Source organism: Mobula birostris, chromosome 9 (genome assembly GCF_030028105.1).
Source record: "Mobula birostris isolate sMobBir1 chromosome 9, sMobBir1.hap1, whole genome shotgun sequence".
In the NCBI taxonomy this organism is placed as follows: Eukaryota; Metazoa; Chordata; class Chondrichthyes; order Myliobatiformes; family Myliobatidae; genus Mobula; species Mobula birostris.
In genome coordinates, this window is record NC_092378.1 from 105,360,596 (window position 1) to 105,385,137 (window position 24,542).

General features: G+C 38.3%; 1 protein-coding gene across 1 annotated transcript in view; it reads right to left on the reverse strand.

The window, feature by feature from the left end:
* Positions 1-661: 661 nt before the first annotated feature.
* The window catches only part of drg2 (developmentally regulated GTP binding protein 2), a 34,240-nt gene continuing 10,359 nt past the window's right edge, over positions 662-24,542 (reverse strand). Inside the window, exons 4-13 of the mRNA XM_072268537.1 lie at positions 23,176-23,236; positions 20,329-20,419; positions 17,923-17,995; positions 13,667-13,757; positions 12,348-12,445; positions 10,929-11,005; positions 10,104-10,192; positions 9,963-10,021; positions 7,202-7,255; positions 662-3,559 (exon numbers count right to left, since the gene is read on the reverse strand). Coding sequence (XP_072124638.1) covers positions 3,473-3,559; positions 7,202-7,255; positions 9,963-10,021; positions 10,104-10,192; positions 10,929-11,005; positions 12,348-12,445; positions 13,667-13,757; positions 17,923-17,995; positions 20,329-20,419; positions 23,176-23,236 — 780 coding nt within the window. The 3' untranslated portion in view covers positions 662-3,472. The remainder of the gene's footprint in view (positions 3,560-7,201; positions 7,256-9,962; positions 10,022-10,103; positions 10,193-10,928; positions 11,006-12,347; positions 12,446-13,666; positions 13,758-17,922; positions 17,996-20,328; positions 20,420-23,175; positions 23,237-24,542) is intronic.

Sequence of the window (24,542 nt, forward strand, 5' to 3'; positions counted from 1 at the left end):
ATCTTGGAAGAGCACAAGACAGCAAAGAATACAAGGAGGGCACAGGAAAGCATTGTAATTTTCAAGTCTAGAAATAAGAGAAGAATTTGAATCTGAGCAGTAAACGAACATGAGGCAGGGCAGGAATGAACAATATTACCGAGACAAAAGCTTGTTTATCCTCAGGAACTCACAGCCAGGGAAAAGAGTTTGTCATTGAAGACAAAGCCAATGGCTTTGGTCTTCCTATTAGTCAACTGTAGTAACTTTTTCTATTAGTGCTCAATCACTACCAGGCATGCAAGAAGCATCATAACAAATAACAAGTAGCAACAATGTCAAGAGTTGGCAGAGACAAAGAAATACTGAGCAGTTAAGTAATTCAGGAGACACCCTCCACCCCACCAAGAGCATCTTGCATACATTTCTAGATATTGATGGGGAAATGGGATTCCTCTGGGGAATGCAACCAAAGCCAAAACCACAGTTCCATTTGGGGTAGCATTTCCATTTATGGGTGCTGCAATTTAGCAGAGATGCCAAAGATTTAACCAGATGATCCGAAGGATGAGGAACTTTTATTATCTGAATAGATTAGAAAAGCTGGAGTTATTTTCTTTCAAATGGTGGAAGTTATGAAGGAATGAGTGGACATCAAATAAAGGTAACTTAACAATAGAACCAAAGTGAAATAAAGAAAATCATTTATTCGTTGGGGTAGTAGTGCAGACAGACTGAATTGCAGCATTGAAAATAAAAACTGGATAAGTATCTGAAAGGAAAGAATTCTGAGAGTTACGGAAGCAAGTGTGGATGTGGGATGGCTGATAGGATCTTACATAGAGCTGGTGCAACCCCAACAGGCAGAATGGGCTCTTTCCCTGCTAGAAATATTCTGAGATTTTGAAAAAAGGCTGTATTAAAAGAAATGGCATGCTCTCAGGAAAACTGCACATATTTCCTCATAACTATGCAGCTGCCATCACTAACAGTTAACATAAGACTTATTAAATGAACATGATGATCAATAAGAATAATGAACAAAAACTATTAACTGTAACCTCAAGAACAGCCATTGCAAATCCATATGTTACTCTACACTTCCCATTATGCATCATGTTATCTAATACACCTGTAGTGTATGGCAAAATATGTTGACCTATGAAGTAGTCAATTGTCAATAAAACATTAAATAAACATAGTGTTGAACTTCTTTGAAGTCATCAGAGCAGTGGCCAGGATACACATGGCGTATGAATTACTTAACAACTTTGACTAATTCCAAATCCAAAAATTTTCTGCAGAATATTCAACAATTAGTAATATGGCAAAATAATTTCAAATAAACTTATTAATTCTAAATTATTCATCTGCTTAGTGATTTTCAATGTTGACTATCAAACAGGATTGAAACTTCACCAAGTACTGGATATCAACTTTGGCTCAGAAAACATATTCTTAATTAGAAGGGAGTAGTCCAAGGGCTACTGAAAATCTTGAGCAGCTGAGCTAGGCTGACACATGGTACTGAGGATTTATTCTACTGCTGGAAGCCTTTTATTTGAGAGATGACACCAGTCTTGTCTGCTCTTTAAGGTGATCACAAAAGATCCTCTGGAACTATTTAAAAAAACTAGAGAACTTATCTGTTGTTAAACAAAGAATCAGTATTTCTTGAGAATTAAAAAAGATTAACTATTTGATCATACAGTCCTACAACTGTGTCCAAATAAGAACTGAAAATACTAGAAATACCTTTGAAAGAGAAAAAAAAGGTTAATGTTTCCAGTTAATGACCTTTCTGTATCACTGACCTGGATCTTTAATTCTGTTTCTTTCTACACAGGTACTTCCTGACACGCTGAACATATCCGTCTTTGATCACAAAAAAGACACTTGACCCAGCACATGCACATTGACCACTGCACCAATATATTCCCTATATTTTCTAATTTTACTGCAGATTTTCAGCATCTATAGTTTTCTTCTTGCAAATCAGTAACTTTTCTTCCTGAATTTATTGCTACACTCTAATTTTAAATGCCAAATCACACCTTTTGGTTCAGAACACAACAACCACATACACTGTCTGAGTTCCTGGCTGTTTATATTGATGTCATATAACAGGGAAGGCCACATTGAGAGAGACACACACACACACACACAATCTTTCAGCACTGCTCTCTACTTATTTCTTTTTACTAGAAGTCAGGCTTACAGCAATTGTTAACTGATGTTCAGCCACCAAATGAACAGCAATCAGGCAGAAGATCCAATCTCAAAAATGCCATTTTCTTAGTTTTTCATTGCCTGTTTGCTGCAGATCCTGTCTTCAGTTCAACAGTCACTAGTAACATCCATTGTAGACATGGAAATCATGAACTGTACACCATTAGATGTCAGCAAATCAATGCACTACAAAAATGCACCCAAATAACTCCAGGTCGCACCACACCTACCAAATCACAACATTCTCAGAATAATGTGGAAAAGTGCCACAGAAACAAACATCATTCTTATTAAATACAAAATTTTGATTAAATCAAAAATTAATTAATAACCCCAAATTTTGTATGTCCAAAATTGAAGGTTCACGAACTTTCAAATAAACTCTATCCGGGTCAAACCATGGTTTACCTCTTGGGGAACAAACTCTTTCCCCAAAAAGCTTGTTAGTGTAACTTGGCTCAAATCTAAAAAGTAAGGGACTGCTATGCTCTAAATCTGCTTTAAAGTTCCAGCATTCTGTGCAAAGATAAATTTAGATGCAATGAAATTCTTCAGGTTTGTTATCCTACTATACTCACAGATGAAAAATGGATGATTCATCTAGGTATGGTCTGAAAATATCATGGAGAAATTTTAAAAGTATTTTTTAAAGGAACTACTGCAAGGCTGGAGAGCACACCAAAGTGGGCCCACTGAACAAATGCTCTTTTTGATGTATTGGTACTAGCAACATATAGGCTTGACCCTACAACTTTTAATATTTACTGATTAAAGCATTCAATCTGTCTTTGCCACTTCATTGAGATTTCATCTCAATTCGGAAGTATATTATTCAGAATCACTGTAAGTTCAGCGTCTTTGGAGTTCTATGAGGAACCAAAATGATGTACCGAGAATTAGTAAAGAATGTTTACTCAATAAGCAAACAAAGGAATGCCTGTACTAGAATTCTTTGAAGTAGGAAATCATCTTGATACCAAAATGTACTGCAAATTAAGATATGTAACTGTTTAAGCAGGAGCTACAAGGTACAATCAATGACCTTCATAATAGGCTATATGCTCCCATTTTAACATTCAGCATACTGTAAAGTACCAGAATAATGGTAAATTTGTAATTAAAGGGCTGCCACAGCAAGCCATCTCTATACAATAACTTCTTTCATCACAATTTCAGAACAGTCCACTTTCACACTGCCTGCTGTTCCAAGAAAGGGGAGAGCAGATGATAACACTGCAGTTACTTGGGAAATGCTGGTCAATATTTATTTCTTGACGATTTGAATGACATCCTCGTGCTCCATTATGTGATTCAGTCCCACTCTTTGAGGGCTGTACTTTGTACTTGTACCCTGGAATCAAACACAAAGTGTATCATTGAATGATTAAAAACAAAATCACAAAGTCTATAAACTTCACAGAAGATTGTTTAACTTACTGTCCCTGTACTTATTGAAAAAAAATCTACACAGAGTAATCCCACCTATCTGCCTTAATCCATAACCATGAAGCTCAAAGTTCTTGAAGTATTCGAGAATTTTTAAATGTGATAAGGTTTCTCCTCTGTTCCAGAGAAAATAACCTCAGCCTATCCAACATTTTCTTGTAACCAGAATTTTTACAAAAACTTTAGCATCAGTCCACTCTACTTTGAAGAGTCACAAAGCACTGATTAACAAATTCCTATACACAAAGCTTGGCTTTTTGGTTCCTAGTAGTCTTCCTCTTTCTATAGTTAACCTCCTACTCCATGTAATTTTAAAATGTCTTTGATTTTCCTTCCCATTATTTTCATGTTCTCCCTTTGCTTTCTTAATTTCAGTTTAATTTTACCACTCCATTCTCTACAGCTGTAAGAACTGATCACCAACATAAAGTAATATTCATTGCCTTACCTCAGTCTATCTACACTTTATTATCCAGGGGTTTCAGATCTGATAGTTCAAGACTTTTTTTGGGAACATTTTATCCTGAAGCCTTCAACTTTCCTTCTTGAATGCTTCTCATTACCGACACTACTGTATCTTCCAAAAGTGCTTCCTGTCCATTTTTCTTAAGTTACTTTTCAGTCTACTAAAATTGGCTTCCCCAATTTAGAGGTATCGTTTTTATTTTACCTTGGTGTTTCCCATAACAATGTAATGTATAAATGAATGATCAATTCCATCAAACTCTTTCCAGTTTCATTATCTCAGGTTTAAAAGCAAAACTGTGTAGATGCTGGAAATTTGAAATGAAAGCAAAATTGCTGAAATCATTCAGCAGTAAGGCAGCATCTAAAAAGACAGAAAGACTGACCATTCCAAGCTGATGACCTTTCATCAGAATGGGAAAAATAATAGTCATAGTCATAGAGCACTACAGCACAGAAACAGGCCCTTCTGCCCACATAGTCCATGCCAACCTGTTTACCTCCGTAGTCCCACCTAGCTGCATCAGGACTATATCCCTCCAGGCCCCTCTCATCCATGTACCCATCCAAACTTCTTAAATGTTGCAACTGAACACACATCCACCACTTCCGCTGGCAGTCCGTTCCCCACTCCCACCACTTTCTGAGTAAAGAAGCTCTTCAGGTTCCCCTTAAATACTTGATAAAATAATCTGAGACACTAGCATAGGAATTTTCTCTAATTCAATGTAACCCGAGCCTTGAAGTGGTGGCATACAGGATTTGTGCAAGGACATGGGGAACCCCAAGCTCACTACCACAATCTCAAATAAAACACGGGATTTTCCTAAAATCTTCTGGGAAACAAAATGTTGTATGATTATACACAATGGTTCAGAGTTATAGTGAGCAATGGGAATGGGCCCTGAATACACTGAGTTCAGATTATCACCACCGGGGTACCCCTCACCAAGAGCAGAAGACTTGCCTGGGAGCTGGATGGCAAAAACATCCTTGAAGATTCAAAGCATCTCACAAAATGTAGCTTAGGTTGTGACAGAATCTCAAGCTTAAACTTAAATTGGCGCTGACCTTCACATTCTAATATAGGCTTGTTCCAGCATCACAGCCTTTCACCTTACTTATACTATATTGAGACTAACATACCAAAACTTCAAGTCTTTCAAGTAAATCATTGAAAATGTGCTTGGTGGAAAGGAAGAAACAAAGATATTAGGTGATGTATCCCTTGTGCTTGCTTGAGTAGGTGTTGTGAGAAAGAAATGGATGTTGGTGATGATGGAGGAGAGGACCAGGATATTGCAGAAAATACAAAAGCCTTTAGAATACTGAAATAGAAAACATAAATAGCCTTATGATGTAATACAGGAGGTGGCAAAAAGATGCTTGATAACAATCCACTGAAAGCATATGTAGACTTGCAAGATGGACAGCAAAGATAATGGAAACCATATCATGTTTCTAATACGGAGGGGAAATCCAAGAAATGGTAAAGTTGTGGCCAAGAGACTTACTAACTAAAGTAGATGGAATACTCAAATGTCAAAATAAAGGGGTAGATACCTCATAGGTAGTTGCTATCAGAGTAAATCCAACAGATACGGAGAAAGTAAAGAATAACATTATTGGCAAAGGTTGATGGGATAATAGTGTCATGTACCCCGAGGGGTCATATTTTTTATGGACTATACCTTTAAAAAGAGAGAGAGTTGTACAACACAAACACCTTGTTATTAAGAGAGAGAGAGGCGAATAGACTTTTAGATGGTGTTATGGTTTCTCTGCAGCCTGTTTACACTTTTGCAAGGACACTGCCCACTTCTGTGTTCTTACAGAGAGAGAAGGGAGGAACTACTTGATGGACAGCTGGTGTTCAGCATGGTGAGATAAATAGATCAGCTGATAGACACATAGACACATGGTTTGTGTGCCGACAGAAAGGTGGGTGTTTGGAGGATCGGTCAGGTGAATCGATCAGTGGCTCTCGCAGTGTGGAAAAGGTGTGCCCAGTGGGGAGTTATTTGTGTGTCAACCCTCGCCTGGGTTGATAATTCCACCACAGAAGAACGGTCCCCTTTGTTGTGGTCACATTCGGTGACTTTAAAGGAAGAGAAGAGCGGAGAGGAAGGTTTGAAACAGAAGAAACCTAGTGACAAAGAGATCACTGTTTGAACTCTCTCCTAAGTAGCCCGTAAGGGTGAGTTTCAGTTCCATTCGAATACGAAGGTGTGACTGTCACGTAACTAATCCACAAGAGTGGGTTCTCTGGTGAGGGGAAAACCTTCGTGAATACCACTTGTGTGTTACCCTTTGTTTGGGTGTGGTAGCTCACTGAAGAAAGGCACCCCTGTCGCAAATCACTGTTGGAGTTATTTCATATGTCGTGGAACTGGATAAGTGGCTATCACGTTGTGTGTTTGGGGTTGGTTCCGTTGAAGAGGGTCCCCTTAGTGATAAGCTACTGTTGGTGATAATCCATGTGTGGATTCTGTTTGAGTATCTTGTGGCCACCACCTTGGAATGACCCGTAGCTGAATTCGGGTGTGGTACCACTTGTGTTGAAAGGATATTCATTAAAGATCACTGTCGGTGATACTTCGTGTGTGGAGTGGAACAACTTCAGAGATAAAACCTACTACTATTGTTATTTTGTATTGCTGTCGTGGAATCTGTGGAATATCGACGTAATTGCCTTCTCTCGACATTTACCCTGGATTACAAGTATCTCTCTCTCATCACCTATTCCGTGGATGAACTGAACTTTCATACTTTACCATCTTAAGACTCTAAGCCTTGTTTCCCCCAAACTCAATAGTTTGGGAGTTATATTTGCACACACATATATACACGTAACACTGCTAACTTGTTTGATTTATCTGGCTATATATGACTGTATTATGTAGTTACTAATAAAAATAGCTTATGTTAACACCAATACCAGACTCTAGCTGTTTTCTATTTTTGCTGGTTCTTTAACCTGTCACAGGGTATGTGACAATAGTAATTAAGGTGGCCATGCAAATCAGCTGGCTAAGTGGAATATTTAGGACCCAATCAATTCACAATTTCAACATATACATACCCAGACGAGAGCATACTTGAACTGGCTTGCTAAGGTTCTGTGAATTCGATGGCACTGCAAGTGACAGTCAAGGACAACATAATTACTTTCATACACACTGTTATGTTTACAACACCAATTATTTATCATGCTAATTACTTACTTCTCTTCCCCAAGCATACTTATCAAAACAGCAAATCACAGCAAGCCAGAATCTGCTTTAGTCTACAACTATTAGACAAAATGAAAAACTGAAACTAGGACCATTATTAATGTAGTTCATCTTTTGCTTCCCAGGTAGGGGGGTGTGTGTGTGTGTGTGTGTGTGTGTGTGTGTGTGTGTGTGTGTGTGTGTGTGTGTGTGTGTGTGTGTGTGTGTGTGTGTGTGTGTGTGTGTGTGTGTGTGTGTGTGTGTGTGTGTGTGTGTGTGTGCCTCCTCCCCGTGCATCTTTTTTGTCTGTTTTTTTCTAACGGGGTCGAGTTGCTAACTCGACACTCAATCCAGCACAGATGGACAGTGTGCAAGGCGCTGTCCGTATTTGCAACCGGGACCACTCGCCTCAAAGTCCAGTGCCGATGCCACTACACCACTGTCGGCTGTCTAAATGGATGATACACTTCTTTTATGTCACATGAATACTGCTGAAATCTTGTAATCATTTCAAGCGATAAATCTGTAGAAAGTGGCATGAGATTTCTAACTTGTCAGTTTAGCTCCTTTATCAGCATTCTCATCCTGAAGGATATGAAGATATATGAAGCCAGAGACTCATTCCACCGTGATGCCACACAGAGCGTCATAGGAAGTCATTCCTGCCTGTGGCCATCAAACTTTACAACTCCTCCCTTGGAGGGTCAGACACCCTGAGCCAATAGGCTGGTCCTGGACTTATTTCCTGGCATAATTTATAAATTACTATTTAACTATTTATGGTTTTCTTACCATTTATTATTTATGGTGCAACTGTAACGAAAACCAATTTCCCCCCGGAACAATAAAGTATGACTATGACTATGATTTCAAGCAATGTTCTACGGCTTGAGGACATAATCTAGGCAGATATTTCAATGAAGTACCAAGACAGTACTGTACTATCAGAAATATTATCTTCTTGATGAAATCCTAAATATTTGCCTTTCCACATGCATGCAAAACCTTTGTGTGACACAAAAGGAAGAAGATGCCCTCTGTGTTCTGGACAGAATGGTTCCTTTGACCAACATCTCCAAAAGAAAGACCATTTATCTGAATAATATTTGTTTTATGCAAATTATCTGCTATGGAACATTGCAGCAGTAATACATTTTCAAAATTCAAGCTTCAAGATTGTTTATTGTCATTCTTTAGCACATAAGTGTAAAGGAGAGCAAAATGATTGTTACTCCAGATCTGATGCTGTATAAAAAAAACACAAGCATAAAGAACACAATAAACAAAAATTAAAAAAAATAATAAATATAAAAGCAATCCTATAAAACACAATGTACAAACAACATATACATAGACCAATTGAATGAGGGTAAAGTGATGCTAGGTGATGTGTATGTAGTGCTAGTGGGGTGGTTAATGGGTGGAGGTATTGATCAGTCTGATAGTTTGGGGAAGTAACTGTCTTTGAATCTAGTGGTCCAAGCGTAGAAGCCGTATAACCTCTCCCCTGATGGGAGTGGGACAGAAAGTCCATAAGCAGAAGTGGGTGAGATATTGCCAGCATTCTTCTGTACATATATCCTTGACAATGGGTAGACTACTGCCATTGATGTGTTGGGCAATTTTAACTACCTGCTGAAGAGCCCTCCTATCTACCACAGTGCAGTTTCTGTACTATACAATGATGCAGCATGTTAGGATACTCTCTATTTCACATCTACTGAAGGTCATGAGCACTGGTGTGCATAGACCAGCTCTCTTCAGCCCATCCAGAAAGTTGGTTGGTAAGTTTTCTTGACTGTGGAAGGATGTGTTCTGGAACCATAACTAGTGTGAAACATGCACTCCCAGAAGTTTGAAACTGCTTGCAGTTTCCACTGCTGTGCTGTCGATGTAAGCAGTGTGGGTTTTCCTGAAGTCAATAACCATCTCCTTTGCCTTGTTGACGTTGAAGAAGAAGTTATTTGCCTCACACCAGGCCATAAATTCTTCCAGCTCCTCTCTGTAGGCTGTCTCATCATTGTTGGCAATGAGCCCCACCACTCCGGTGTCATCAGCAAACTTGACAATGTGATTACTCGGGTGTTTGGCCGTGCAGTCGTGTGTGAGCAGAGTAAAAGTAATGCGTTGTAAGGAAATATTTTGGGCATCCTGACATTGTGAAAGATTCTATAAAATTGTAAGTTAGATTGTCAACAACTAATCAGTATTATTATTGTATTATTTCACCTAAAGTGTTGTAGAAGGTGAACTTGAAAAGCTGAGTCATCTTTCAACATGTCATTTCAAATTTCTATCTTCATTTTTGCAATTTGCTGGTACTGAGATTCTTAACCTTGGGATTGCTTTCCACAATAATAGCAATTACATTACTATATCATACAAAGAATGAACAGTGAAAGAAATAGCAGGGTTTGTGAAAGGTATTTGCTATAAAAGCATATTTATCTATTGAAAAAATGGCAAGTCCTGAAGTTTGTTTTATGACTGCTTATAAATTAAAACCCATTTTTTTTTGAGAAATAAAGAGGAAATTGTGACAACAGCAAGTTAAGTATTTAGACAAAAAATAAATGCTATATTGAGAGGCAAGGTGCTCCGTGTTTCAGAAAGAAGCAGTTTTTTTCTTACCACATGTTCAACTGAAGCTGATCTTCTCATAATAATAGCACCTGAAAAATCTGGTCGTTCTGTCAAAATGAAATAATGTATTATAAATATGTACACATAAATTTAAACTACAAGGTTAATCAGTACTGAATATTCTCCTACCTCCTCTCCTCTTTGTGTAGATGCAGATTAATGCAAGGTAGTCCCAAAGCATGTCAAGCAGATAATCTAAATTGAGCTTCATCTCACAGCTAGAAAGAACATGTTAGACATTAGATATTTGATTGAAGCAGGAAGAGGCTGAAATTACGTTCAAGTATCCCCACCAGCTCAGGATCTAAGGACACAGCCAGGGATACCATCAGGCCAGATCTTTTGGCGGGTTCACTTTGATAGACTGATCTTATGTAACTAACTGGGTTTAGGTGCATTTTGCTGCTTACCCTTTATCTTGCCCATTAAAACAATAGGGATTGCTTGTCCTCAACTTGTACACAATGGATCACCTCTTGTCAGCCCAATCATATCCCATTAACAATGTCATTACCCCCTACCTCATCCCTAATGCCCTTCAGCATTCCCAAAGGACCCTAGCCCATCAAAAGAATGCTCACTGATCACCGCTCTAGTGGTTGGGTAGTGTTGATAAATGGCAAGTTTATGATTTCAGAAGAATAAAGGATATGATGAAGTAAAGAAACATTTCACAAGTTCTTGCAAAAACCCAGTGAGACTCATCATACTCACTGGAGTAAAAGCAAAAAATTGAAGATGCTTTCTGACATAAAAAAGAAAATGCTGGAAATATTCAGCAGGACAAGTGTCTGTCAGAAGACAGAGCATATCCACATATGCATTTCCAGCATTCCTGCTTTTACTCCATACTCACTACAGCCTTTGGTGCTCATTTAGGTTACTTAATGTGTTTTACTACTGTTAAACCTCACTGTACACAATTAAAATGACAGCACTTCAGTTTATGCCTACCTAATGACAACACTGTGTGGTTGTCTGGCCAAACGGTCTACCTCTTCCATGGAGATCTGATCAATTTTATTATATACCTGTTTAACAAAATGAGAAAAATCAACAATGCTCCATACCTTATAATCAAAAACATGAAAACATGTTAAAACTCAAGGCCCATTATAACATTAATAATCTCAAGTGAAATCCATATCTTTTCAATGTATTACTCCCCCATGAGACAGTCTAGAAATATTAATAATTATAAATTACTGATTACTTTCTCTAAATGCAAAGACTGTAATAATCTTACAGGGTGGGCATCGGATGTTTATGCTTATCTTGAATATGCAGAGAAACTGATCATCTTAACAACATTCCCTCAAAACTATTATAACCAATCTTTCAAATAAGTTATGCTGTTTCCTTTCATGACAGCAGCAACATCTGTTCTGACCAAACGATACAGAACATCCATAGTATCTTAGATACAAGACTAAATTGTGCACTGAAAAAGTGGTCAACATAGACGACACCAACTACATTTACAACATGAAGAACTTATGAAATTAAATGCCAGACCTCTGCTCACTATCTGATGGTATTCAGAGGCACTTGGACATTTATACCTTAAGTTAGTATATATACACAGGATACAATCATAAAGAAAAATGACATGTTGACTTTTATTGCAAAGAATACAAGAGTAACCGCTTAATTTAGACTGGGTTCTGGCAAGAAACAAATGCAGCATTGCTTTGGTCTCCTTTTCTCATAAAAGATATAACTTCCTTAGAGGCAGTGCAATAAACTTCATAAGAGTAATTCTTAAGACGTACGAAGACATAAGGATCAATGTGAAGAAATAATGGGTCTATAACCTCTGCAGTTTAGAACAGCAAGATTAATATAATTAAAACGCTGAAGAATCTACAGGGAATTGGCCATGCAGATACGAAAAGACTGTTTCCGTCAGCTGCGCGTCAAGAAGTTTGTGGGGTGGTAGGCAAACTACACATTTTTCAGAATAAGGGACTGGATAGTTAGAATGGAGGTCAGGAAGAATTCCTTTATTTTTTGAAATTCTTAACCCTAAATCATATGAATGCTCAATATATTCAAGGCTCAGTTCAACAGATTTGTAGAATCCAGGAGAAAGAAGGGAAATGGGGATTGGGAAGGCAAGTGGAGTCAAAGTATATCAACCATTATCTTCTATTGGAGAATCAGACATCTGTTGCTTGTGCTATTTACCTCTATTACATCTATTCTCATTTTTTACAGATATGCAAAGGCACAGATTCCACATCAGAAGGCAAATGGGGTATATTCATGCCTCAAATAAAATTTTTATTTTCACATCACCTTCCTCATCCATTGGTTAAAACATAACACGCTGCTTAAACACTACTGTATAAAGAGATTTGGAATTTAACTTACATAAAGACATGGCATGTGAACACGGTTTCCAACGATTACATCTATAAATTCATCTGGACTTGCATCTTCCCTGAAAAGAACCTCTGCATTGAAAATTTCTGGGATGGAAAATATTAAGGACCAAATAAACTTCTTAAATTTCATTGGAACAGCTGAAGCCAATTAGCACAATAAGTCACTAATCCTGCTCAAATCTGACTTAAATTGCTTAGGTATAAATTGGAGTCTCACTTTGGTTGGAACCAACGGAGAGCATGAGCAATACAACTGCTCACCAATGTTTGCTCTGCCTACCCTTGTGGAACAGGAATAGTGTGATTTATTGACCATAATTCTATGACTTTCTCCCGTTGTTCATTCTTTCACTCCTCTCAAAAGGTTTAGCTCTCCAACCATGCTCTGAAACCCAAAGAAAGTGAGTCTATGTCTTTACAAGTGATTTGTATTTATATCATACTGAATTGAATTGCGGGCAATTTGACATGATGTTCCCCTGTAAACAGTTCAGACAACACATTAACAAACAGTAACAATTATAATCTTAAAGTGAATCAAATTCCGGATAACCTGTTTTCAAGCCAATTAAAACAATAGCTTACAAATTCATTCAGAACATCCAAGGTTGGATGAAAAACATAAAGGAAATGTCATATTGCTGTAATAAATTAAGAGTTAGTATTTGATGTGTGTTTTGGGGAGAAGGACAGTGATGGAACCGTGGGATTTCTAGAGAACAAACAGAATGGAATTTCAAGATCAATTATGATGAATGACTACTCATCAACAATAGCATATGGACTCTCTTGATTTCCACCCCTCCTCCTCCTCTGCAACTTAAATATGCTTGCTTTCTCATATTTTCTGCTCTGATAAAAACTCATCAACATGAAACATTAACTTTGTTCCTCTCTTCACAAGTACTACTTCACCGCTGAGTTTTGCCAATATATTCTCTTTGTATTTCAGATTTCCAGCATCTATAACTTTTACATTCCAATCTTTCCCTTTCTCTGGTCTCTTAAACATCTCCTTTACCAGTATGTCCCGTTGGCTCAGTAGTCCTCAAACTGAATCTCTGGCTCCTGAAACTTCTTTAATACATCCAGGAGATTCATTTTACTGAGAATGCTTTCAGCCACAATTCTATTTTCTTTTTTGAATCGATCTCTATTTATTCTTCTTGTAATAGGAAATACCATGGGGTGATTTTTCCACGTTAAAGCATTATTTGAAGGGATGGTGGTATGCTTATTGTTGCTTGTGGTAGTGGTGGTAGTAGTGAGGATACTCTGAAGATTTGTCAGCACAACAAAGGATACTGTATTCATGCAAGATGAGCTGTACTAACTTTTCAGAACATTGAGTCAATGTAACTGTTGAGTTGAAAGAGATCCCACCAGCTTTCTTGGGCTGAAAAAGAAATATATGAAGCTAAGTGTAAAAGTTTAGACACATAACCTAATAGTCACATAAATAATTAAAACAGTTTAAGTAAAAAACATATTTTGGCTAAATTGATTAAGAACACTATTAGAACGCTGGTGACCCGAGGTCAATTCTGCCACTGTCTGTAAGGAGTTTGTACATCCTCCCTGTGACTGAGTTTCCTCCAACTTTACAGATATACAGTTAGTAGGTTAATTGGTCAGATGGGTGTAATTGGGCAACGTAGGTTCATTGAGCTGGAAGGGCTTGTTACTGCGCTGGACCAGTAAATTCAACACAACACTACAGAGCCAATCCAGTTAGCAAGCTTGTTTCATCCCCAATAAAACTAATCAAAGGAGAGGTTAGGCAGGCCGGCATTTTATTCCTTAGAATAGAAGCAACTGAGAGGTAACCTTATAGAGGTGTATAAAATCAGGAGGGGCATAGATAGGGTGAATGCAGAGTCTTTTTCTCAGGAAAAGGGAACCAAAAACTAGAGAGCATAGGCTTAAGGCGAGGGGGGAAAAGATTTAAAAACAGCCTGAGCAGCAACTTCTTCACACAGAGAATGGTGTGTCTATGGAACAAGCGGCCAGAGAAATTAATTGAGACAGATACAACATTTAAAAGACATTTGGATAAGTACACAGTTAGGAGAGGTTTAGATGGATGAGTTGGTGCTTTATTACTAGATGACTTTATGACACAACAATATTTACTGTCTACTGAGGTGAAAAGCACGTGAAGATTTTTAAATTCTCCATATCTCAATATATATTTTTAATTTCACTTGTTCCCTGAATAAAGGAAGTGGCCAATTAGTAAGAGTTTGCACAATTAGTTGCCTAGCTTGAAGTATAAACAGTGCTACAAATTTCAATGCTTGTGTGGTGATAGGGGAATTCAAGATTGTTTAGTCATTCAATGGAAGGTAATTGGGGAAGTTTAACACGCTAGTGTTCAGAGCTAGCTGGTTTAACATTCTTCCACTTCCAACACACTGGGCAGCCCCAGATGCATATTACATGCATGTGACCTCACTGATCAGGAAGCAATGGAAACCGCACTACTGCAGGTGCCTTCAGAAATCTTTTGTCATTCTGATCTTTCTATCCATTGATCTACTTGAGAGAGTGACACATACTTATAACATGCAATATGGAGCCTAATAAACTGGATAAGACCCAGATGTCCACAAGGAAGATTTACAGAAATGCCATTCAAGGAAAGGCGTTGAGAGGAATTTTGATAAAGGTGTTCAATATCATGAAAGGTTTAGACAGAGTAGGGAAAAGCTCTGACCTTCAGTCAAATGCTTCAAGAACTAGGACTACAGATTTCAAGTGATGGATAAAGCATACAGAAGTAAAAATATAATAGGACAATGCAAGTTGAGTTCTTGCTCATCACTATTAAGTTGGTGGAGATCAGAGTCAAATTAGGGCTATCAGTATTAGATCAGGATAGGAATTTAAGAGAAAATAATTTGTATTGTTACACGGAAAAACAAGGGAAATGGGTTGTTTTTACGAGCAGTTAAAAGCATATTGATTTAGGAGTGAAGTTCTAGAAATTAGATTTGAAATGCTTAATGATCAGGCAAACAGAAAGAGAAAGCATTCAGAGAAGGCCTGTTAGCGATGTGGTATGAAATGAAGTTCATATTTGGCTGGGGAAAGTTCAGCAAAGTAATGAAAAAAGCATCACAGACTATACATTTAATACAGAATTTATAGGGGTGAAGGGGTCAAGCAGGAGGCTATTAGTAAAATCATAGCCGGTAATGACAAATTCATAAATATGGGTAAGGATATCCCTGTACCTGTCGTTTCTCTCTGTGTTGGACAAATTGGAACACTAACACCATGCAAACACAAGATCAGGAAGCACAAATTACATCAATCTTCTGAAACCCTTAAGTACATAATCCAATAATTCCCAATTACAAACCCCATTTCCAGAAAAGTTGGGGTATTTTCCAAAATGCAATAAAAACAAAAATCTATGATATGTTAATTCACATGAACCTTTATTTAATTGACAAAAGTACAAAGAAAAGATTTTCAATAGTTTTACTAACCAACTTAATTGTATTTTGTAAATATACACAAATTTAGAAATTGATGGCTGCAACACACTCAACAAAAGTTGGGGCAGTTAAAATAAGATTGAAAAGTGCACAGAAAAGTCATGCTACTGTGACAATTATAGCCACCTGGGCTCGGGAGTACTTTGGAAAACCATTGTCACTCAACACAGTCCGTCGCTACATCCAGAAATGCAACTTGAAACTGTATTACGCAAGGAGGAAGCCATACATCAACTCTATGCAGAAACGCCGGTGAGTTCTCTGGGCCCGAGCTCATCTCAGATGGACCGAAAGACTGTGGAACCGTGTGCTGTGGTCAGATGAGTCCACATTTCAGCTAGTTTTCAGAAAAAAAGGGCGTCGAGTTCTCCGTGCCAAAGATGAAAACGACCATCCAGATTGTTATCAGTGAAAGGTGCAAAAGCCAGGATCTCTGATGGTCTGGGGGTGCATCAGTGCCCACGGCATGGGTGAGTTGCATGTATGTGAAGGTACCATTGACTCTGAGGCGTATATTAGGATTTTAGAGAGACACATGTTGCCATCAAGGCGACGTCTCTTCCCGGGACGTCCATGCTTATTTCAGCAGGACAATGCCGGACCACATTCTGCACGGGCTACAACGGCGTGGCTTTGTAGACACAGAGTGCGTGTGCTTGACTGGCCTGCTGCCAGTCCAGATCTATCTCCTATTGAAAATGTATGGCGCATCATGAAGAGGAGAATCAGACAACGGTGACCACGGACTGTTGAGCAGCTGAAGTCTTATATCAAGCAAGAATGGACAAAATTTCCAATTGCAAATCTACTACAATTAGTATCCTCAGTTCCAAAATGATTAAAAAGTGTTATTAAAAGGAAAGGTGATGTAACACAATGGTAAACATGCCTCTGTCCCAACTTTTGTTGAGTGTGTTGCAGCCATCAAATTCTAAATTTGTATATGTTTACAAAATACAATTAAGTTGGTCAATAAAACTATTGAAAATCTTTTCTTTGTACTTTTGTCAGTTAAATAAAGGTTCACGTGAATTAACATATCACAGAATTTTGTTTTTATTGCATTTTAGAAAATATTCCAACTTTTCTGGAAATGGGGTTTGTACATTTCTATACATTGATTTATTGGTTGCTAGTCATACAGCACAGAAACAAACCCTTCAACCCACCACTTTGATGCTGTCCATCAAGTACCAATTATACTATTCTCATTTGGCAGTGGTTAGTCCTTAGCCTTCAATGCCTTGCAATTCATGTGCTCAGCCAAATACTTTTTAAATGTTAAGAATATCTGGCTTCAAACACCTTCTCAAGCAGCGTGCTCAAGATTGCAACCAATAGCTAAGTGTAAAAATCTTCAGATTCCCTCTAACTTCTTTACTCCTCAGCTTTAGCCCATGTCCTCTGTCCGTGGAATTGTTCTGTTGTTGTTGATGGAACGGGGAATTTGATGTGCGTTGGTCAAGGTTCATTTAGATTTTGCTTTCTTCAGATTGATAGTTTGGTGAAACCTAAGTTACTTTAGGTTTCAGGTTTTGCATTGGAGTCAGACAATATACATTACTCCATATAACAATACAGTGACATTTGTACAATCACTCTAGGTGCACTATTGCTTCAGGCTTGTCACTCACTAAAACTGTTCACCTCCCTATATAAACCTGATGCTTTTTCATGTCCAGTCTAACTTCTGCATCACATTATCAAACCCCTCCACTTAAAAATGTACTGTTTCAAGTTATTCTCAAAGAAGCAATAAAAAGCTAAGAAAATTTCATTTCTTCAGTGCTGCAATATCACAAGAATAAAAACCATGTATTTATAGTTTACATTTAACACATTAAAAGAAGCCGAAACATTTACAGAAAGGTTGGAAACAGAAAATGTAGATTATATAATCTAAATTCAAAAATTTTAAAGCATTCAAAATGTTAACAACTGTTGTAACAGAATTCATAAGAAAATACTTATAGGATTTACAATTCAACACACAAAGTGAAGAGACTGAGTTCACCAATGGTAAAGCAGTCCTGGAAAAAGCAAATCTACATGCCTTACCTTGAAATAAATATTGGGTTTAGGTTTGTTTAATCGGATTCCAACAGACTCCAGCTCTTTTACCAGTAAATTCCTAATGTGAAAATAGGAAGTAGTTAAAATTTGTAATTTCACTCATAACATTCACAGTTGGAGCACACACCCACATGCCTCCCCCCCACCCCATCCCCAGAAAGGAATATCTGGAAATTCAGTTATGGTTGCAAGAAAATGGCCTCCAGCAGCTATATTCAACTACTAAACTTCATTACAAGTTTTAAACATCAGCTCAGGTTAAGCAAAAGCACATGCACCTTGAGAACCAAATTTGAGTTGGTTAGTGTTAAAATACAACTACAGACTGTGTCAACAAATAGTGATGAAAATTAAACTGTTGTTAAACCATCCATGATTTAATGTTGTATTAAACCTTACATATTAAAAAGAAAATATTCAATCCCCACTTTGCGTTCAACAATCCAAACAACTGTCAACTGGCTGGAGTGTTGATGGACATCTTCAACCTCTCGCTTTGACAATCTGCAATATGCACCTGCTTCAAGCAGGCTTCAATTATACCAGTGGCTAAGAAGGAAATGGTAATCTGCCTAAATTACTATTGTCCAGTAGCACTTACATAGCCTGTGATGAAGTGCTTTGAGAGGTTCGTCATAAAACATATCAACTCCTGCCTGAGGAGTTGGATCTGCTTCAATTTACTTAGTCACAACATGTCAACAGCAGATGCCATTTCAATGACTCTTCATTCAGTTCTGGAACATCTTGAGGCATTGATCGTGTGGATAGTCAGAGGCTTTTTCCCAAGGCTGAAATGGTTGCCACAAGAGAACATAGGTTTAAGGTGCTGGGGAGTAGATACAGAGGAGATGTCAGGGGTAAGTTTTTTACTCAGAGAGTGGTGAGTGCGTGGAATGGGCTGCCGGCAATGGTGGTGGAGGTGGATATGATAGGGTCTTTTAAGAGGATTTTGGATAGGTACATGGAGCTTAGAAAAATAGAGGGCTATGGGTAAGCCTAGTAATTCTAAGGTAGGGACATGTTCGGTACAAGTTTGTGGGCCGAAGGGCCTGTATTGTGTTGTAGGTTTTCTGTTTCTATCTGGACAATGAAGATGCATTTATCAGGATGATCTTCATTGACTACAGCTCAGTATTCAACACTATTATTCCCGCAAATCACTAAGCTCCAAAACCTAAGCCTCAATACCTCTCTGTGCAACTGGATCCTCGATTTTCTCACTTGCAGACCCCAGTCAGTTCAGATTGGCAACAACATCTCCTCCACAATTACCATCAGCACAGGTGCACCATAAGGCTGTGTGCTTAGCCCCCTGTTCTACATATATATACCTATGATTGTGTGGCTAAGTACAGCTCCAATGCCATATTTAGGTTTGCTGATCATACCACTATTGTTGGCAGAATAAAAAGTGGTAACAAATCGGCATATAGGAGGGAGATGGAGAATCTAACTGAATGATATGTTAACAACAACCTCGCACTCAACATCAGCAAAACCAAAGAGCTGATTATTGACTACAGGAGTAAGAAGTCAGAGGTCCATGAGCCAGTCCTCATTAGAATATCAAAGGTGGAGAAAGTCAGTAACTTTAAATTTCTTGGCATTATCATATCAGAGAATCTATTCGTGGGACCAGAATGCAAGTAACATCACAAAGAAGGCACAACAGCGCCTCTACTTTCTTAGAAGTTTGCGTAGTTTCAGCATGTCATCTAAAACTCTTGACAAAACTTTTTCTATCAGATGCATGGTGGAGAGCATCCTAACTGGTTGCAGCATGTGCTGGTATAGAAACACCAATATCCAGGAACAGAAAAGTCTACAAAAGCGGTGGATACAGCCCAGTCCATCACTGCACACATTTACAGACAGCACTGCTACAAGGACCCCCACTATCCAGATCACGCTCTCTTCCTATTATTACCACCAGGCAGGAGGTACAGGAGCCTTAGGCCCCACACCTCCAGATTCAGGAAAAAGTTCCTCAATCAACATGGATAACTTTACTCACCTCAACACCGAACTGACTCTATAACCTACAGACTCACTTCAAGACTCTACAACTCATGTTCTCAGTATTATTTATTTACTTTTTTATTATTTGCACGATTTGTCTTCTTTTGCACATTGGATGTTTATATAGTATAGTGCACATACACATGTATAGTTTTTCATTAATTCTATTGTATTTCTTTATTTTCCTATAAATGCCTGCAAGAAAACAAACTTCAAAGTAGCATATAGTGGCATATTCATATTTGAAATGGAACAAATACCTGAATCATTAGGCTACCTTTTAACATAACAACATACTTCCATTTCTAACTTTAGAAAAACTGAGAATAGGTGGTTATGGACATTTTTAACACTTCCATGCGGACACACCTTTGGATATCACCCTTCGTTGCATCCAGCATCATTATTACAACATCTGCTGTCCTAGCAACTGCAATCACCTGGCGACCACGACCTTTTCCTGTAGATTTAAAATATATATTAGCAGTCAACAAATTTAGGTAAAATTCCCAATATAAACTGCTGAAAAGAATCAATCAAGAATTTCATGAATTGCTTTATTGGTAGGCAAATGTGGGTGTGTTTGAAAGAATGAACTTTAAGGAGCGTCTGAAGAGCACAGAAAACTTCATAAAAGAAAACTAATTGGCTTATATTTAAGCTGTCCCTTCATCACCTCAAAATAGCCCACAGTGATAATATAAGAAATATACCAATTCCCACACTCAACATTATCATATTTCCAAAAGGTCAACAAAAGATCCAACCGGACAAATGTCTTGAAAAATACAAGGTCATTGTGATTAACTTTTTAAAAAATCACATTTTGAGATCTAAGGGTTGAAGGCAAGGTGAGCATTTGCTGCCAGCCATAAGTGCCTATGAGAAGATAGTAGTTGACCATGTCTTTCAACTGCTACAGACTTTCTGAATTTAGACCCCGTGGCGATGAACGGCTAGTGATATTTTTCCCACACAAGTATGGTGAGCAATGTGAAAGGGAGTGGTGTTTCTATGCATCTGCTGTGTTGTCCTTCTTTGTGGGCTGAAGGAGTGCTGTCAGTAGCCTAGATGAGTAACTGCAGTGTGTGTTTTTTGGATGGCATACTCTGTAGCCACAGTGCACAGCTGATGGAAAGAAACTGACGGTGTATCTATCAAATATACTGCTTCGTCAAGTTTTGTAAGACTTGATGGAGATGCAGTCATCCAGACACCCAAAGAGCCTTGATGGGGATGAAGAGAATCTAATCAAGTACCACCGATTATCATGGGTAGGTGGCTAAAAGCTCTCCTTAGAAAAAGTGGGGGCAGATAATTTTTTGAAAAAACAAGGGAATTTAGCACAGAAGAAGAAGAGCTGAGACCTGGAGTTGATCAGACATGTTCATATTGAATGGTGACCTATTCCTGCTCCTATATCCTTGTGTTCTTGTACTTTTAGTCATAGAATCATACAGGACAGAAATAAGCTCTTTGGCCCACCATGTCCACACCCACGGAGCACAAGATGGCACCAGAGATTGGCAACTTATTGCAAGCTGCTTCCTGCAGATCCACTCATTACCTCTCTTACAATTATTCTACTCTTTTAAATCTAAAATCACTGACTCTGCATGGTTACTGTTTAACCTGGTTCTACCTCAGTGCAGAGTGTAATGATCTGATCTGTATGAACAGTAAACAAGATAAGCTTTTCACTGCATCTTGGTACATGTGACAACAATGAATCTATACCAATATCAACTGTCCAGTACTACCTAAACTAATCCCACTTTCCCACAGCCCTCTTTGTACTGATGATTCATACACTTGTCTAGAAAATTCTTAAATGTTGTGAGAAACTCTGCCTCCACCACCCCTTCAGATAATATATTCCAGATTGCAACCATCCTCTGGGTGAAAAAAATCTTCCCTCAGATCATCTCTACTCCTTCTAAATTTCTGCCCTCCAGTTTTACACTTTCCAGTGCCATCATTTATTTCAAAATGTTTTTAAACCATTCAACCCACAAGAATGGATTGCTTTTAATCTGCCTGCCTGTATTCCACTGTCTCAACATTCCCCCTCTCCACTTTATACTGTTTATCCTCCCTCTTCACCTTTAGTCCAGGTGCAGTCTCAATCTCAAATGTTGACGATTCCTTTCCTCCCACAGATGCTGCTCGATCTACTGAGTTCCTCCAGTAGATTTTTTTAACTTCATATTCCAATATCTGCAGTGCCTTGTGTCTGACCTTATTCTCTCACTGTCTGAAAAGCCCCTCTCTGACCTCATCCTGCTCTAATGATGCTTTACTGATTTCTTGCACCTTTGCCCCCACAACTCCCACTCCACTTGGCTGTCCACAGGTACACAGGCATTGGGGGGGAATGTGTAGTTCCTTACTGTGTTTTGTTGCACAAATGTTACTTGCCACTTATCAGCCCATATACCTCAACATTGTTGCCTGCAGACATTCCGCTTCATTCACTGAAGGCAGTGAATGGATCTGAACACTGCGCAATCATCAAAGATCAGCACTTCTGATTTGATGATGAAAGGAATGTAATTGATGAATGTCAGTGATGAAGCATTTGAGGGTGATTGAGCCTAGGATAATACCCTGAGGAACTCCTGCAGCAATATCTAGGGCTAGAATTCTTCACTGCCAATAATCACAGCAAGCTTCCTTGGTGCAAGATATGACTCCAATTACTACCCACTGACATTTATTGACTTCTGTTCTACCAGGGCTCTGTGATGCTACACACAGTCAAATCGTATTTATGGCATTCACTTTCACCTCACCTCTGGAATTCAGCTAAGTGATCTGGGCAAAACACTAACTGATGAGCAAGTTACTGGTGAGAAAGTGCTGTTGGATAGTACTGTTGAAATCACCTTCCATCAGTTTGCTGATGATTTAGAAAAGACTGAATGGACATTGGATTTGTCCTACTTTCTGCAAACAGGACATACCTTGGCAATTTCCCCCATTATTAGACGGCTGCCACTGTTGCAAATGTACCTTGGTTAGTGGCACAACCAGTTTGGAGGACCATTCTTCAATACCAAATCTTTCATTTCAACTTTCCTAGTTTCTTTCCTCCAAAGCCAGAGTGTAAAATTGTGATCAGAACACTGAATAAACATTTATGACAACAGCACAGCAGCAAAACCTTTATGAACGAATTATTAAATGAATTCCAAGGCTACAATGTCACGTACAAACCTTGTGCTGCTCCTTCAATGATACCAGGAAGATCCAAAAGCTGAATGTTAGCACCTTTATGCTGGATTACAAAAAGAAACATGTTAAGTAATTTTATTCCTGTTTTAAGCAAAAAAAATCTGCTCATAATAGCTTAAATCTGTGGCACACAGGGACAAAATATATTTATGTCATTTAATGGATCTTTTGTGATTTCCAAAATCACAAACTAGGAACAGCAGCAGCCAACATGCAATATTCAAGATCTGGCTCCAGACTCCCTACCATCATGCTTGACTGTTCGTATATAACCATTAATGGTGATTTAATTTTCTGATTATTTTTCTCTTGCCAGTTAAAGAACAATACATTTCATTCAGATGTTGCTATTTCAAACTTCCATGACAAACAACACGTTTGCTGAAAGTTAATTTTCAGTCCCAAATAAGTTGCTTGTCAATAATTACAAGTTAAAGTCATTAAGGCATACATACACTAAAATAAATAAGCAGTTATATTTTCCTGCAAACAGTTTGCATACATTGTCGCACTTGCTTCAGTACCATGTCTTTAAGGAAGAACGCATAAAGAAGCCCAGCTGTGAAGCACATGGAATGATATGGAGTTATAATAATCACAGCTTACAGAGCAGCAGAGCCACAGACCTTAACAGCTGGATTTCTACATTTACGTCTGCATTTGCAATGGAAAACTCTTTCCAACTTCCAAAACAATAATAGTGCTGACTGCAACCTACAGTGATTTTCTCTTCACAAGAGTTGAGAGCAAACGTTGTCTGTTGTTAGAATTTAGAAGTTATCATGCACTGCACAGAGAAATAGAGCAATATCCCATCAACATTATTTCCAGAAGATAATCTATTTAACAGGAACTTGGCATATTACAACTCCTTCAAATACTGTTTCTGATTTGCCTCCGAACAACTTCTAGCCTTGCAAATAAACCAGGGGTGCTGCAGACACTGTGGGCAAGCATTCACATTCAGAAGAAAGGAGGAAAAGATTGTTGAAAAATGAAAGGAGCTACTTTTCATTTCACTGATACTGAAATAGGTGCAAACTGTTATACAGCAAAAAGAGGAGTCAACTAAAAATAGCAAGAGAACATAGGAATAAGGACCTGAAGGTGAATATTAAGAGACAACAACTACAGTCTGGTTGTTTTAGGAATGAACACTGATTTAATCACCAGCAGGTGAACTTAGGGTGAGCACTGCTAAGGTTTGAATTTTAAAAACATAAACTGGTTGGAATTCAATTGAACAGAATGGTGTACATTCTTCTGTCAAGGGTAGACCATATCAAATGTAGTCTACTAGCATCCCCATCGCAAGACACACATGAAAATACAGCATTATTTAATCTTGC